Here is a 15,566-nt window from a genome sequence, read left to right as displayed (position 1 = left end):
ACTAAAATTTTACCACCTTTGTGTTTAGTTCTTGGCCAGAAAGCTAGAGCATCGGGAAGCTGGTCCCAAACAGCTTTACCACAACCAGAGAGAACCCCTTCCAGTGAGATACCGGAAGTAAGGACCGAGGAGGAACAGACGAACCCCCTAACTCGGAACGCACAGCCTTCTCTCTAAAGGCTGGCCCGAGACCCTCCCCCTCTTCTCCTTTCCGGTCCCCTCCAGTCCCTTGCTTCCGGCCCGCCCATCCCAGAGAGTGCGACGGGGCGTGGCCTCGGGCCGGGGCGGAAGGCGAGGGCGGGGCGGGACTTCCGATCTCCTTCTTCCGGCGAGGTAAAGCCGCTTCCCGAGAGGGCGGGAAGACTTGAACGGCTTCTTCGCGGTCTGTGTTTACTCTGTCGGGTTAGAGCTGGCGCTGCCTCTGCTTTCCAGCCGTCGAGTCTTGGCAGACGTCTCGGCCACAGCACCCTTCCTGTGGCCTTCTCTACGGTTGTGATTGTTTTCTCGTTGTTGGTAATTTGTCAGATTCATCGAGAAACATCACTTGAGAAGCAGTCGTGGGCGGGCACAGAAGCTACGGCCTCCAGCGTTTTGGCAAATTGAACACAGGTGCCGTTGATTGGCCTCATTTTCACAACTTTTCAGCTCAGAATTGCTGTGAGTCCAAGGAGTTTTGTCGTTGATTTCATGAGGCTTTTTCTGTAACTAACGCATTTTGAAAAATGGGCTTCCCATTGTAATCGAGAACTTGAGGCTTTTCGATCGTTAAACACACTCTGACATAATGTGCTGAGTGATGAGAATGCAAATAGGAAGAAATCAGTAGGGATGAAGTTGGAAATATAGGTTGGAGCCCTATTATGATTTCTTGTGATATGCTAGGAACTTGAGATACGTTGTATGCTGTGATGTAAAGCAGTAGATGTTGTCTGGGTTTTGGAAAGTTAGCTGTGACAGCGGTACTAGACATGGCTTGGAGAGGGAAGAAATTGGAAAAGGTTCTAGACCGTTGCAGGAGATGAGGGGAGAGTCGATGGCCTGAAAGGGGAAAAGAGCCAGGTTCAAGAGAAAGACTTCCAGAGGTAAAATCAACAGGATTTGTTAAACAGGGGCTTGAAGGAGGTTACGGGGATGTGAAGAGAGGCAAAGAGAGCAATCAAATATTGCTAACATTGGCTACTAACATTGAGGTGCCATTAACTCAAATCGCAAATTCAGGAGGTGCGGGGATTTTAAAATTCACGTATTCTTTCGTCATTCAGTGAATATTTATTGTGCCCTTATTATTTACCAAGGAGTCCCTGGGTGGTGCAAACAGTTAATGCACTTGCTGCTAATTGAAGAGTTAGTGGTTCGAGTTCACCCAGAGACACCTGGGAAGAAAGGCCTGGCGATCTACTTGGAAAAAGTCAGCCATTGAAAACTCTATGGAACACATTTCTACTCGGACACATGGGGTTGCCATGAGTCGGAGTCAGGCTACATGGCAAGTGGTGATGGTTTTTTTAATTATTTACCAAATGCTGTTTTAGATGCCAGGGATATAACTGAATAAGACAGATAAGGTTCCTACTCTGGTAGAATTTATATCCTAGTGGGAGAAGAAAAAAGCAAGTAAATAAACAGAATCAGTTTGGATAGTGATGAATGTTACGAAGAAAAAAGAAAGAATGGGATAAAAAGTGACTGGATTGAACACAATATTAACCAAGTTAGGTCAGGCCTTTGAGGAAATGACATTTGTACTGAGACATTAATGACGACAAAGAGCTACCTATGTGATTAGCCTGGGTAAGGACATGCTAGGCACAACAGCATAAAAATCCTGAGATGCAAAAGAACTTGTTTAAAAACCAGTAAAAAGGCCAATATGACCGAACTGTCCTGAACCAAGGGGAAAGAATTAGGAGATGACATTTGGGGAGGTAGGTGGGGCCAGAATGTGTGGGCTTTGTAGGCCATGGTTAAGCATCTGGGCTTTTTCTAAGTTCAAATGGATGCTATTGGTGGGTTTTAAGCCCAGGGGTGATCAGATTTTTATTTTAAAAGATCCCTCTGGCTACTGAATGGGGACTGGACTTGAAGGAGGTAAGAGTTAAAGAGTATTTAGGAGGTATTATAGAAGTTCCCTTTTTTTTTCCATCTTAATTCTTTTTTTTTTTTTTTTAAAGACATTCTCTTTTGATGGGAGTGATTAAGTTCCATTTTAGTCATGTTGAGTTGCTGTATCTGGGACAGGCACATGGAGAGAGGTATAATAGACAGCTGGAAGCTTTGGAGAGAGGTCAGGTAGATTTGGAAGTTCTCTAGAGAAAGAAAATAATTAAAGTTATAAACCTGTTACCATTGAGCATATTCCAACTCATTGCGACCCTATAGGACAGACGAGAACTGTCCCACAGAGTTTCCAGGGAGCAACTGCTAGATTTGAACTGCTGACCTTTTGGTTAGCAGGCAAACGCTTAACCACTGTGCCACCAGGACCCCCCAATTAAATTTGTGAGTATAGATGAAATCTCAAGACAGACCGTATGGTTTCATATTTACTTGTATTCTACAAAAGACTATAGGCTATACTAAATGTTGTTGTTACCTGCCCTTGAGTCGACTCCAACCTTATGTACAGTAGAACAAAATGCTGCCCATTCTGGCATCATCCTCACAATCACCAACATGTTCAAGTCCATGACTGCATCCGTTGTGCCACTCCATCTCACTGAGGGTCTCCTATACCCTCACTGGCCCTCTACTTTACCAAACACTATGTCATCCTCTAGCAATTGATCCCTCCTGGTGGCATGTCCAAAGCAAGTGAATCGGATAGTGTTCTTTTGTGATCCATAAGGTTTTCATTGGCTAATTTTTAGAAGTAGATTGCCAGACCTTTCTTAAGAGTCTCTGTTGGTCTGGAAGCTCCATTGAAATTTGTCCACTATGGTTGACCTTGCTGGTATTTGAAATACTGGTGCCATAGTGTCTTAGTCATCTAGTGCTACTATAATAGAAATACCACAAGCGGATGGCTTTAACAAACAGAAATTTATTCTCACAATCCAGGAGGCTAGAAGTCTGAATTCAGGGTGCCAGTTCCAGGGGAAGGCTTTCTCTGTCAGCTCTGGGGTAAGGTCGTTGTCACCAATCTTCCTCTAGTCTAGGAGCTTCTCTGTGCAGGAACCCCGGGTCCAGTGAACGTGCTCTGCTCCCAGCACTGCTTTCTTGATGGTATGAGGTCCCAATGTCTCTCTGCTCCCTTCTCTCTTTTGTATCTTAATTAAGAGATCAATTTAAGACACAACCTAATCTTGTAGATTGAGTGGTGTCTCATTAACATAACTGCTCTAATCCTGCCTCATTAACATCATAGAAGTAGGATTTACAACCCATAGGAAAATCACATCAGATGGGAAAATGGTGGACAATCACACAATACTGGGAATTACGGCCTAGCCAAGGCGACACATATTTTTGGAGGACACAATTCAATCCGTTCCATCCTTTGGCCCCCAGAAATTCATGTCCTTACCACATGTAAAACACATTCACCCCATCACATCATAGCAAAAGTCTTAAATCAACTCCAAGTTCAAAATCCAAAAATTCTCTTCATCTGTGAAATATCTAGAATACAAGTTATCTGCTTCCAAAGTGCTATGATGGAACTGGCACAAGCTAGACATTTCCATTATAAATGGGAGAAATTGGAGGGAAGGATGGGATAACAGGCACCAAGCAAGACAGCAGAACGTATTACATTAGCTCTCAAGGCTTGAAAATAGCCCTCTATTCTCTGAGACCATTTAGGCAAAATGGCCCTACCCTCCAGACTCTGGGTGTTGGCCACACTCCCCCAATTCTGGGCTTTGGCCCCTTGGCCCTGGGCTTCAGCTGCACCTTCCAGGCCCACTGCAATGGTAACTCTGCTCCCTCAGCTTTGGGCAGCCCCATTTCTTAGTCCATCTGAGTGTTGACCCTCCCCCTTTGGCCCCAGCAGACCCCATTCTTCTGCCCCTTGAGCATGGCAGCCCTGCCCCCTCGGCTTTGGGCAGCGGATCTGGCCCCATCCTGCTGGCACTTATGAATGGCAGCCTCACACTCCAGAACCAAGTTGTTGAAGATCTAACTCTTTGAAACCTAGGAGGCTGTGGCCCCACTCTTTGAAGCCCCAGAGGCCACGGCTCCACCCTTTGAGACTCCTGAGGTTGTGGCCCTACTGTTTGAGACTGAGGGAACTGTGCTTCCTGTGTTCCTTATCTCTTCAGCTTCTGCTTCCTGGTTGCTTGGCCTCTCAGCCCCTCGAGCCTTACTGCCCACGTCTGCCCTGCTGGGGCAAGTGTTCCAAAGCTCTAAAGAGCTCTACCGATAAATGCCTGGAGGCACCCCACTCCGCCACTAAACTTCAGCTGAAAGGCACTCAGCTCTCTTGCTCCGTGGGTCAGCAAGCCTAGTTCCACCAATAAGTACTCAGAGACACCCCACTCTGCCAGGAAGCCTCCTGCCAAAGGTACTCAGCTGTCTCACTCCGTGGGTTGGCTCCAGTGCTGTCTTGCTGTGGTCTCTTGGTTCTCCTGCTGCTACTTCCCACCATCTGAGCCATCTCCAGTATAACAGCTCTCTTCACTTCTTTCTGAGTCCTCACACCGAAATTGTCTTTGACATCCATAATTCCACCAACAATCCCTTCAAGGCAATCTAGGCTTTTACTGTTAGGCACTTTAAAACTCTTCCAGCCTTTATCCATTCACAGTTTCAGAACTGCTTCCCCATTTTAGGTATCTGTTAGAGCAGCACCCCGTTCTCAGTACCAAATTAAGTAGTGCCAGAAGCAGAGTGAGTCTTTTGGACCCCAGAGTCTCTGCGCGGAGAAGCTCCTAGACCAAGGGAAGATTGATGACAAGGACCTTCCTTCAGAGCTGACGGAGAGAGAAAGCCTTCGCCTGGAGCTGGCGCCCTGAATTCAGACTTCTACCTCTTAGACTGTGAGAGAATGAACTTCTGTTTGTTAAAGCCATCCACTTGTGGTATTTCTGTTATAGCAGCGCTAGATAAGTAAGACATATACTTCCAGCATCATACCAACATGCAAGCCACCACAATGTGATAAACTGCCAGGTGGTGGTGGGTATCAAATGTAGCTAGATTACATACATTGAAAGGGTAGGATAGGAAAAAACAAGGGTAGGGTGTAGGTGTAAATGTTGCAATAGAGAAGAACATAGTAAGTAAGAAGAGACGAAATGAGGACTAAGGTCAGGTCTTGCAGAATCTTTGATTTAAGAGAGTGATGAAGAAGAGGAATGATTAAAATAAAAACAGATGTAGGGAGAAAAACCATGGTAACAATGTTTAAAAAAAAAAAGGCAGACAGAAGGTTTGATAAGGAGAGGGTATACAACACTGTCACACCAGGTTTCGTAGGATAAAGACTGAAGTTTAGAAAGACTTGGGTGACCAGTGTGAGACAACTTCAGTTAGAGAGGTGGGGGAGGAAGCCAGATTGCAGTAGATTGAGGATTGAAGGGTGAGAAGGTAGGCAATGAGCAGGTGCTACACTTGAGAAAATTTTGGGGAGGAAATAGGGATGAACTGGGGAAAGTGGTATCTATGGAAAGTTATTTTTTTCTGACAGGTGAGACTTGGTCACATTAATAGTGGAAAGGGAGTAATATCCTAGAAGGGCGTGGGATTAGTTTTAGAAAGGGATAGAAACATCTCATAGAATTTATTGTGCAATATTCACAGTGCTAGGCTAGACACTGTCATATGTGTTGTCTCATTTAATCCTCTGAACAATCCTAGTACTATCCCCATTTTACAAATGAGGGAGGAAAGAAGCTGTAAAACCTGCCTAAGACATAGCTAGTAAATGGTGAAGTGTGGATGAAACCTGAATCTCTAATTCCCCTTCTGTCCCACCTTTGTGGAGAGCGTGGGTGGGGATACAGTCATTTGAGAAGTGAAATGAGGAATCTACGACACTTGGAGATTTTAACTTGCTCAGTGGTGACGTGGAACTACTTCCTTAATGCCAGACGGGGCTAGAATCCAGATATTTGGATTTCTTTTTCAGTGTTCCTTTTCCCTTAGGCTGAACGGGTTCTTTCGGCTATTGCATTCTACAGCAAAGTTTCTATTCCCAAATGTCATGAAGAAAAAGACTAAACACTGAAGCACTAGTTTCTAATTACGTATCTTTAGATATAACTTATGAAAATTGAGACTCACAAAAACTTACCTTTTACTTTCAGAAGATATTACACTGTCAGAAAAGAGCAAGTAATTTTTATAAATGATATGCAGCATTCTTATTGCAAGGATGGAATTTGCTTGATATTTGAAATGAGATACAGCATATAATTTACAGAAATTGAACTTCAGGAGAAGTAAGCTACTAAAATTATAAAGGCTGTTAAAACTTGGTGGGTTAGCTTCTCCCCGTAGATTATCTTCTCTCATTGGAGTAAAGCCCTAGGGGCTAATTAAGGCATTCTGTTAAGGATATTAAGTTCCGATCCTTTAAGTATAATAAGATATCACTTTTCGTCCAACAGAAGTGCAGTGCCAGTGTGTTTTGGCTATGCTCTTATTTTGGTAGAACTTTTGTACATTAAGAGGATTGTTTGTGCTCTTGTTTTCCTAGCTCATTTAGTCTTTGTCTTGGAAAGACATCTTATCTGTAGTCATAGTAATGGTGGCCGAAGTTCGAATGGTACTTTATGAAGATGACTCCGTGCAAGTACAATATGTTGATGGTTCCAAATTGCAGCTTTCTCCCTGTGGTTCTGAATTTTTATTTGAAAAGGCACCTCCTGTTTCAGCACATCCTTTAGAGCAACCAGAAAGAATTCGTCAAAGGACGCAGTTTGTTATTAGCACTTACCGAGTAAGTAAAGATGACACAAAAACTTCTCTCTTTAATATTAAAATACTGTTGACGTGGGCCAGAATATAAAAAGTAATTAGTATTCTGGATTACGATAATTTAAGATTGATTTTCAAATCATCTTACATTTCATAAAGTTACAGTTTACATTTCTTTTTGTAGGAGCAACTACAACGAGCCCTAGATTTTCGAAATTCTTCTGCCACTTTCCCTTTTCTTTCTGAAAGTATCATAGCTTCTGAAAGAAAAAAGGTAAGTTTTCTGTAAGCCTCATTTTCATAATATTTGAAGATAAGTAATTAGAAACAGGTGCCTCAATGTTTCTTCATGACCCTTGGGAATAGAAACTTTGCTGTAGAATGCATAGGCCTGTATATATTTCACCAGGCAACAGTGTTTTGATATTTTGTATATTGATTGAGAACACAGAAGTTACATAGTTCATCTCTTTACCTTTCTTTGTAGCTATCTTAGTCTGGGTTCTCTAGAGAAGCAAAACCAGTAAAGCATATAAATATGTATATAGAGAGATTTATATCAAGGAAACAGCTCATAAGATTGTAGAGGCTGGAACGTCCCAAGTCTGTGGATCAGGATAGAGGCTTCTCCCAGTTCACATAGCAGTAGGGGCTGGCGAACCCAAGATTGGCAGGTCGGAGAGCAGGGCTCTTGTTCACAGGCTATGAAGATTGACGAATCCCAAGGTTGGCAGGCAAGACTGCAAGGCTTCTTCTGATTCACATAGCTGCAGGGGCTGGTGAACCCAAGATTGGCAGGTCGGAGGGCAGGGCTTCTGCTCACAGGCTGTGAAGATCAGCAAATCCCAAGATCACCTGATATCTCAAGTCCCGAGAACCAGAGGTCAGATAAACAGGAGGCAGCCACAGGATCCAGAGCAGCAAAAAGCCAGAACATCTGCTTATCGGATGCAGGCCACACGCCCAAGGAAAAACTCCATTTCAACTGATTGACTACTCACAGCAGATCCCATCATGGGAGTGATTACATATAAACACTGAGAATCATGGCCCAGCCAAGCTGACACACAATCTTAACCATCACAGTAGCCAAGGATTATATTCAGAATTTTTCAGATTGGTGACTTTTTCATTTTCAGAGGTCTCAAAATTAAGAAATTATGAGACTGTCTTCAGTAGCTTATGTGTAGTTATTTTTTAGTGTATAGTAGTTGTGTAATTACTTATAGTATAAAAATTTTATTTTGCTTACATTTTATTTTGAACTATTAGGGGTAATAATAATAGCTGCCATTTATTGAGGGTTTATCATGTACCAAGAACCAGGAATAATATTAAACATATTTAATAACACCCATATGACCTGGTATCTGCTGATCAAAATGGATACCCTACCAGAACAGGTACATTGGCTAAATATCAGCCTCATTTTACAGGTGTGGAAACTAAGTCTTAGAGAGTTTAATGTAATTTGTCCATGGACAGTTTTCTAAGTGACAAAAGATTTGAACCCAGTCTGTCTGACTCCGAAGACTGTCTTTCAACCACTTTCTGCTACCTTTTTTTGCTGTTGTGATGCCTATTGAGGAATTTTTTGTTAATATTTCTAGTAGCAAAGGAGCCATCAAAAATTTTAAGCTGTGCCTTACTCTAGAACCTATTTTTCGATTGTTTCTTTTGAGTAACTTTATTCATTAAAACTGCATAGCTTGCCTCTGATGCTGCAGTTATATTAGATAGCCTAATTCCCCAAAAGAGAGAACTTTCTTAATTGACCATCCTTATAAACCAGCTTTGCTGTTAATGAATACTACCCTTAATTTTATTACCCTAACAAGTGTATCCATAGGGCATAACCCATAGATTCAAACAAATAGAATGACTCAAATTATACACATAGATAGCAGTGCAAATTTGAAGTTTCTTGACATTAGTTTTTTTAAAGTAAATTTAATGTTTTCTGTAATTGGAGTTGAAATGTGTAACAGCTGGGCAAAATTAATTGATTGTTATGCAACACCTACTTTTTTTTTCTTAATATGTTATTGTGTTTTGGGTGAAAGTTTGCACACCAAGTTAGGTTCCCATTTGACAAATTCCACACAAATTGTTCAGTGACCTTAGTTACGTTTTTCACAATGTGTCAATGTTCTCTTTAATTGTGTTCAGTTTATACCATTTCCAGTACTCTAGTTTCCCTGCCCCCTTATCTTCTCAACTCGCTTTAGAATAAATGTTGACCTTTTGGTCTCATACAGATGGTTTTTTAGTAGAGCACTGTTCTTACAGGTAATATCCTTTATTTTGTGTGCCCCTCTGCTATTTTGCTAAAAGATGATTTCAGGGGTTAGTTGCAGTTCAAGAACACCTACTATTTTTATCTTATATGAAAAAACGCAGAAGACATAGGCAGTACCTGTTATGAGTCTGTTTGCTGTTGGTCAGGATCAGTTTAACTCTGAGTAATTTAATTTTTTAAAATGTTACTCTTTAAGCCATCTGGAATTTATTTTGGTATATGGTGTGCCAGGTACTATCTACGAGGTACTTTATACATGTTATCCTATTTAATCCATATGATAATCCTCTGAGATAGCATTTCCCAAATGTTATTCAGCAATTACAGTACCATTTATTAAATAATTCTTCCTATCCTCCTTGCTTTGCAAAGCTTACTTTATCACAGGTGACATTTAAAGATGTGATTGAGTCTTTTTCTGTGTTCTCTGAGATGTTTTATCAATGATTTTTATGTGTAGCTCCATACCACTTAAGTTATATTTGCTTTGAATATAGTACACTGTAGTGCTGGTCCTCCCTCATTTTTTTTTTTTTTTTTCCAGAGTAGACTTTTGGGGAGAAGGCCACAAAATCTCACTGATCACTGATTTATTGTACATATTGTACATTTTAAACCAAAATATACTTAATCTAATACTAAGTATAATCAGTATGTTTTTTTCGTTTCCTTCTTTTCTCCTATTTTTTTTAATCAGTGCGTGTGTGTGTGTGTTTTACTTCTCTTTTTCTAAGAGAAATAATTGTAACAATGTCAAATATTCTGTAGAAAGACTACGTATAGACTGACACCTGGTTCGTTTTTCGTGCTGTGTTGGTGGTAGAATTCAAACAGAATTTTAAGAGCTTTCTTGCACGATACTTCAATATCAAATGTGTGGAAAAATTGGACTGTTTACAGACAATGCTCACCATCTTTTTCCCCCTCAATTCAGCGAATCTTCGTTGAAATCTCAGAAGTGAGATGGCCCATTCTCGATACTGATGATGCCATGATACGTATGGAGAGTGGCACCGTGAAGATCTCATCTTTAGATGGTCACGCGTACCTTTGCCTGCCCGAAGCTCAGCATGAGTTTACAGTACATTTTTTGTGTAAAGTTAGCCAGAAGCCAGACTCATCTGTAGTGTTGTCAGAAAAAAATAATCAAGCCAAAAGGGGCAAACTATTTGAAAAAGCAGACAAAAACTGTACTTTTGGAAGTTTATCAGGACAGAAACTAAAGAATAAAGAAAATGAACTTTATTGCCATAGCATGAAATCTGAAGAACCTTCGGAGAAGAAGAGTTGTGTAAATGGAACTGAAGGGAGAGAGAAGCTGCCCGTACTTGGTACAAAACACACTTGTGTATACACATGGGTAAATCAGCACTGGTCTGTGGCCTCCTGTCCAGAGGAATGGAAATACCCTTTGTCTTTAGCAATTAATTTTCATAATAAAATCAGTGAAATGTCTAAAATTGATGCAGATACCACCCAGAATAGAGTTTTAACTCCTGATGTTTCAGAAGAAAGAGAAGAGATTTCTGTTCTTCCCAAGGCCTTGTTACTCAGCTGTCCTGTCCCACACCTGCACAGGTAATGGAAGAATGATTTATTTTTCTTTTTTTTATTGTACTTTAGATGAAGGTTTACAGAGCTAACTAGTTTCTCATTAAACAATTAATGCACATATTTTGTGACATTAGTTGCCAGCCTCATGACATGTCAACACTCTCCCCTTCTGAACTTGGGTTCCCCATTACCAGTTTTCCTGTCCACTCCTGCTTTCTTGTCTTTGCCCCTGGGCTGGTGTGTCCATTTAGTCTCGTTTTGTTTTATGGGCCTGTCTAATCTTTGGCTAAAGGTTGAACCTCAGGAGTGACTTCGTCACTGAGCTATAAGGGTGCCTGGGGTCCATACTCTCAGGGTTTCTCCAGTCTCTGTCAGACCAGTAAGTGTGGTCTTTTTTTTTTTTTTGTGAGTTAGAATTTTGTTCTACATTCTTCTCCAGCTCTGTCCAAGACCCTCTATTGTGATCCCTGTCAGAGAAGTCGGTGGTGGTAGCCGGGCACCATCTAGTTGTGCTGCACTGAGTCTGGTGGAGGCTCTGATAGTTGTGGTCCGTTAGTCCTTTGGACTACTCTTTTCCTTGTGTCTTTGGTTTTCTTCATTCTCCCTTGCTCCAGATGGAGACACCAGTGGAGTATCTTAGATGGCCACTCAAAAGCTTTTAAGACCCCAGACGCTACTCACCACAGTAGAATGGAGAACATTTTTTCTTTTTAAACTGTTATGCCTATTGAGCTAGATGTTCCCGAGACTGTGGTCCCCCCAGCCCTCAGCCCAGTCAGTAATTTGTTCCCTCAGGGACATTAGATATGTCTATGGAGCTTCTGTGACCTTTCCTTGGACAAGTTGTGTTGGCTTCCCCGGTATTTTGTACTGTCTCACCCTTCACCAAAGTTACCACTAATATATTGTCTATTTAGTGTTTTTCCCTCCCACCTCTCCCCTTCCTCATGCCATCAAAGATTCTTTTTGTCTGTAAACCTTTTCATGAGTTTTTATAGTAGTGGTCTCATACAATATTTGTCCTTTTTAGATTGACTTATTTCACTCAGCATAGTGCCCTCCAGATTCATCCATGTTGTGAGATGCTTTGCAGATTCATCATTGTTCTTTATCATTGTGTAGTTTTCTATTGTATGTATGTACCATAGTTTGTTTATCCATTCATCTGTTGATGGGCGCCTAGGTTGTTTCCATGAATGATTTATTTTTCATAAAGCTTTTGTCAGAGCTAGTCTTTACCTAAGAAGAATTTTTCTTTCTAAATCATCTGATGTCATTCATAAGGAAAGTTCATTCAGTTGATCAAAAACTTTGCTTATAACTAATAGAAAATAATTTCCCTAGCAAACATGTTGGTTGTGTTTCTTATTCTGTGTTCATGCCTTGAGTGTTTACAGAAGGCTGACTATACACTAGATACTTTGTGAGGCACAGAGACTATAGAGATGACTAAGACATAGTCCCTGCTTTCTAGGAGCATGGAATCTAGTGAAGTCACTGCCCCTGAAAAGATTATTAAAGTGTGGTAAGTGATGGTTCAGGGATCCGCACAGGGTTCTGTGGGAGTGAGTACAGAGGAGCGCCTGCTCCAGCTCACTGGAGCATGTTACCTTGCTTGGTAGAGCATGGATCCTTCAAGTTTATGATCACAGGTTCTTCCAGACTTAGCCTAGAGGCTGCCCTTGTCATTGGTTAAACATGGAGAGGCTTCTGAATGGCTAGATTTAAACCTTTTACTACCACTAAGGGTTGCTATGAGTCGGAATTGACTCGATGGTAATGGGTAAGAGATGAATAACCTAATACACCTTCTTCTCACTTATTGACTATCTCGTTATCCGACATTTTGTATTTACAACAACAGTAAAAGAATCTACTCTCTATTTTGTATATTAATGACATACACCTGGCAGTAACGAATGCTGAGGTGTGAGGCGAGGGTAACACTGGCTGTGATGGTTAAGGTTATGTGTCAACTTCTCTGGGCCATGATTCTCAGTGGTTTGGCAGTTATGATATAATTTGACAGTTATGAAATGATGTCATCCTCCATTTTGTGATCTGATGTGGTAAACCTCCATTTTTGCATAACGCCAATTTCACGTAACAACCTGGTCTTTGGAACCTAACCATGTCGATAAGTGAAGAGAGGGTGTAGATGTAGATTTGTAGCAGTCATTTTTTATAAGTAATACAGTAATAATAATAGCTAATACTTACAAAGCCCTTATTATGTGTGAGGCACTGTTCTGAGTCCTTTACCTATTTCATCCTCGTATTAATCCCATGAGGTAAGTACTGTTATCCCGTTTTATCGTTAAGAAATTTGAGACATATGTGTTAAATAACTTGACCAAGATCGTACAACTAGTATGTGTAGGAACTAGAATTTGATCCCAGGTAGTCTCTGGGTACATATTTGTTGCTTAAACCAAAATATGGGAATGATTTTTAGGCTTTTGGTGCTGATTTAGTTAAAATTTGAAATTATGATTCTAGATTAATGATTTTTCAGTAAGTTATCATTGGCCTTAGGTTGAAATCCATTATCCTTAACAGGTTTCCATGATCTGGTCCCTTCTAATATGTGTAGCCCTCAACTCTCTCACCACTCTTGTCGTACTTACTCGATTCTTGCTAAACTGGACTTCTTCCAATTCCTTGAATGCTCCAGCTCTTTCATCATTGCACATGCTGTTTCCTCTGCCAGGAACACTCTCACTTTATCTCTGTAACTGCTGGCTTGTGTTCATTTTCAGGTCTTAGCATAAGTTTCACTTCCTTAGGGTTGTTTTCCAAAGTTGCTAGACAGAGTTAGGTCTTTACACAATCCAGTAGCATCCAGTACTCCTCCTTTCTTAACTTGTTATTTAATATTTTATATCTCTGCCAGATAGGAATCTCTATTGAGGGCAGGGACCATGTCTGCTTTTTTGAGTATTATATCCCCAGTGTGTATAGCACAGTATCTCATCCACCATAGATATAGCAGTAAATATTTATTGTTTGAGTCCAGGCTGTATTTTAATGGCTAGTAAAACTGTTAATTTATAAATAATAAGATGATTAGAAATACAGAAAAATACATGGAAAAATAAAACATTTTAAAATTTCATTACTACCCTTTGGAATTAGTTTTTACTTTTTTTTAAATCAAACTAATTAAGCAAGAAATAAATCTTGTTACAGTAGCACTCTTTTGTTGACTTTTAAAGGTAATTATATTGAACAACCAGAATTAATAGCTTGTATTTTATCCTTCACAGGTGGTATTTCTGTGATTCATCTTTACAGAGACAGTTTGATGAAGAATATTCCTATCCTGAACTAGTGAAAGTGGTTTGGTACAAGGGTGTTACATATAGGTAAGGACACCTGTGTTGGAGTCAGAGCTATTTAGTGGGGTCACACAGGGGACAAGGCTAGCCTTGCAGACAGATTCTCAAAAGAGGACAGTTTTGTTGGGGCCACTCTGCTCCTGTGTTTAGTCCTGAGTTTTACAGGTCTCAAAACTTTATCAGTGCACACAGGGGTCTTTGTGACTAACTCACATTTAACTATGTTCACAAGACTTGTGTGAAAACTAGAAAGCCAGTGAAGGATCAGCTTTGCTGGTAAATGAAATATTCATATCATCTCTTTCAGATACCCTTTCCAAGCATCATGGGATCTACTTGTCTGAATTAGTCATCAGACAGTTACCTAGTAAGCATGGAATTAGAGAAGAAGTTAGGGAGCCTTAAGGGAGATTTCATTCTTCACTCATGCAGCAAATATTCACGGAGTGGCTGCTATGTGCCAGGCACTACTCTGTTGAATTATCCCTACCCCACAACAAAATATACCTGTCCAGTGTTGGCAAGAGTCCGAGTTTCACCTATGTGAATTATGCTAGAAAAGCACATTTAACTTTTTTGTTCTTTCAACTCTCTTTCCTGCATGAAGACCCACTCCCTTCTGACAACATATTCTTCATACATTTTTCAATACAATTGGTTTGGCTTAACTTTTTTAATATACTCTATATACCCAATACCTTGATTATATCTGATTGTTCCAGGTGTAATCAGTCACCTTCTTTTAGGGGATGGCTCCTTCTACAGATGACAAATCTGTTCCATCAGGTATTCTACAAGTTTCATTCTCAAAGAATAATGTTATTATTTAACCTCTGTACAATAGAAACTGCTTTGGTAACTATTATGTGCCAGCCCTGTGATTGGCAGTGGGGATACCAGGATGATAAGATAAGATGCTTGATTTCCAAATGCTTAGAGCTTAGTTGCCGAAATATATATGTAAACCAAGTCTGTGTATTCTGTTTATCTTTTGACAGAAATTTAACTTAGCTGATTGTGGTGCAGAGTATGAGATTATCTCCTTCTCTGGATAAGCCAAAGACCATATTTCTTTCCTTTTTTTTAAATGACTGCCTTCATGTATATTTTAATCTCAAATAGAAAAGAAATTTTTTTTTTTAATGATTATTTTTCTTCCTTAGACTTACCCATAAAAATGTGAACTCAATAGAGATTTATCCTGGAGATGGATCTGTTTTCAAATCAAAAGGAACTTATTTTGGGAAATATTTTACATATTATCCCATCCAAGAAGGATCAGAAGAGGTAAGCCTACAAGGAGGTCTCAACTCAAGAAGATTTTTGATATATAGCTGTTTCTAAATCATCCTGAATATATATGAGGAAATTTGGTCTTTATATATAAACATTGTTTGCAATCCCTTAGTCTGGAGAACTAACAAAATCTTACTGCAGCATTAGTATAGTAATTATTAACAACCTTATTTTCTCTGTATTCTTACCCTACTGTCATCCATTTGCCTAAGCAATTTCAA

The 15,566-nt window shown here is 40.3% G+C and overlaps 1 protein-coding gene across 1 annotated transcript in view; it reads left to right on the top strand.

Annotated features, from left to right (window-relative positions):
- Positions 1-384: 384 nt before the first annotated feature.
- The window catches only part of CUNH5orf34 (chromosome unknown C5orf34 homolog), a 33,167-nt gene continuing 17,985 nt past the window's right edge, over positions 385-15,566 (top strand). The window contains exons 1-6 of the mRNA XM_004388450.2: positions 385-846; positions 6,638-6,880; positions 7,043-7,132; positions 10,092-10,735; positions 13,978-14,076; positions 15,213-15,336. Coding sequence (XP_004388507.1) covers positions 6,686-6,880; positions 7,043-7,132; positions 10,092-10,735; positions 13,978-14,076; positions 15,213-15,336 — 1,152 coding nt within the window. The 5' untranslated portion in view covers positions 385-846; positions 6,638-6,685. The remainder of the gene's footprint in view (positions 847-6,637; positions 6,881-7,042; positions 7,133-10,091; positions 10,736-13,977; positions 14,077-15,212; positions 15,337-15,566) is intronic.

The sequence above is a fragment of the Trichechus manatus genome, unplaced genomic scaffold (assembly GCF_000243295.1).
Source record: "Trichechus manatus latirostris isolate Lorelei unplaced genomic scaffold, TriManLat1.0 scaffold00212, whole genome shotgun sequence".
Taxonomy (NCBI): Eukaryota; Metazoa; Chordata; class Mammalia; order Sirenia; family Trichechidae; genus Trichechus; species Trichechus manatus.
Note: the sequence above shows the minus strand (reverse complement) of the source record. Positions and strands in the feature narration are given on the sequence as shown.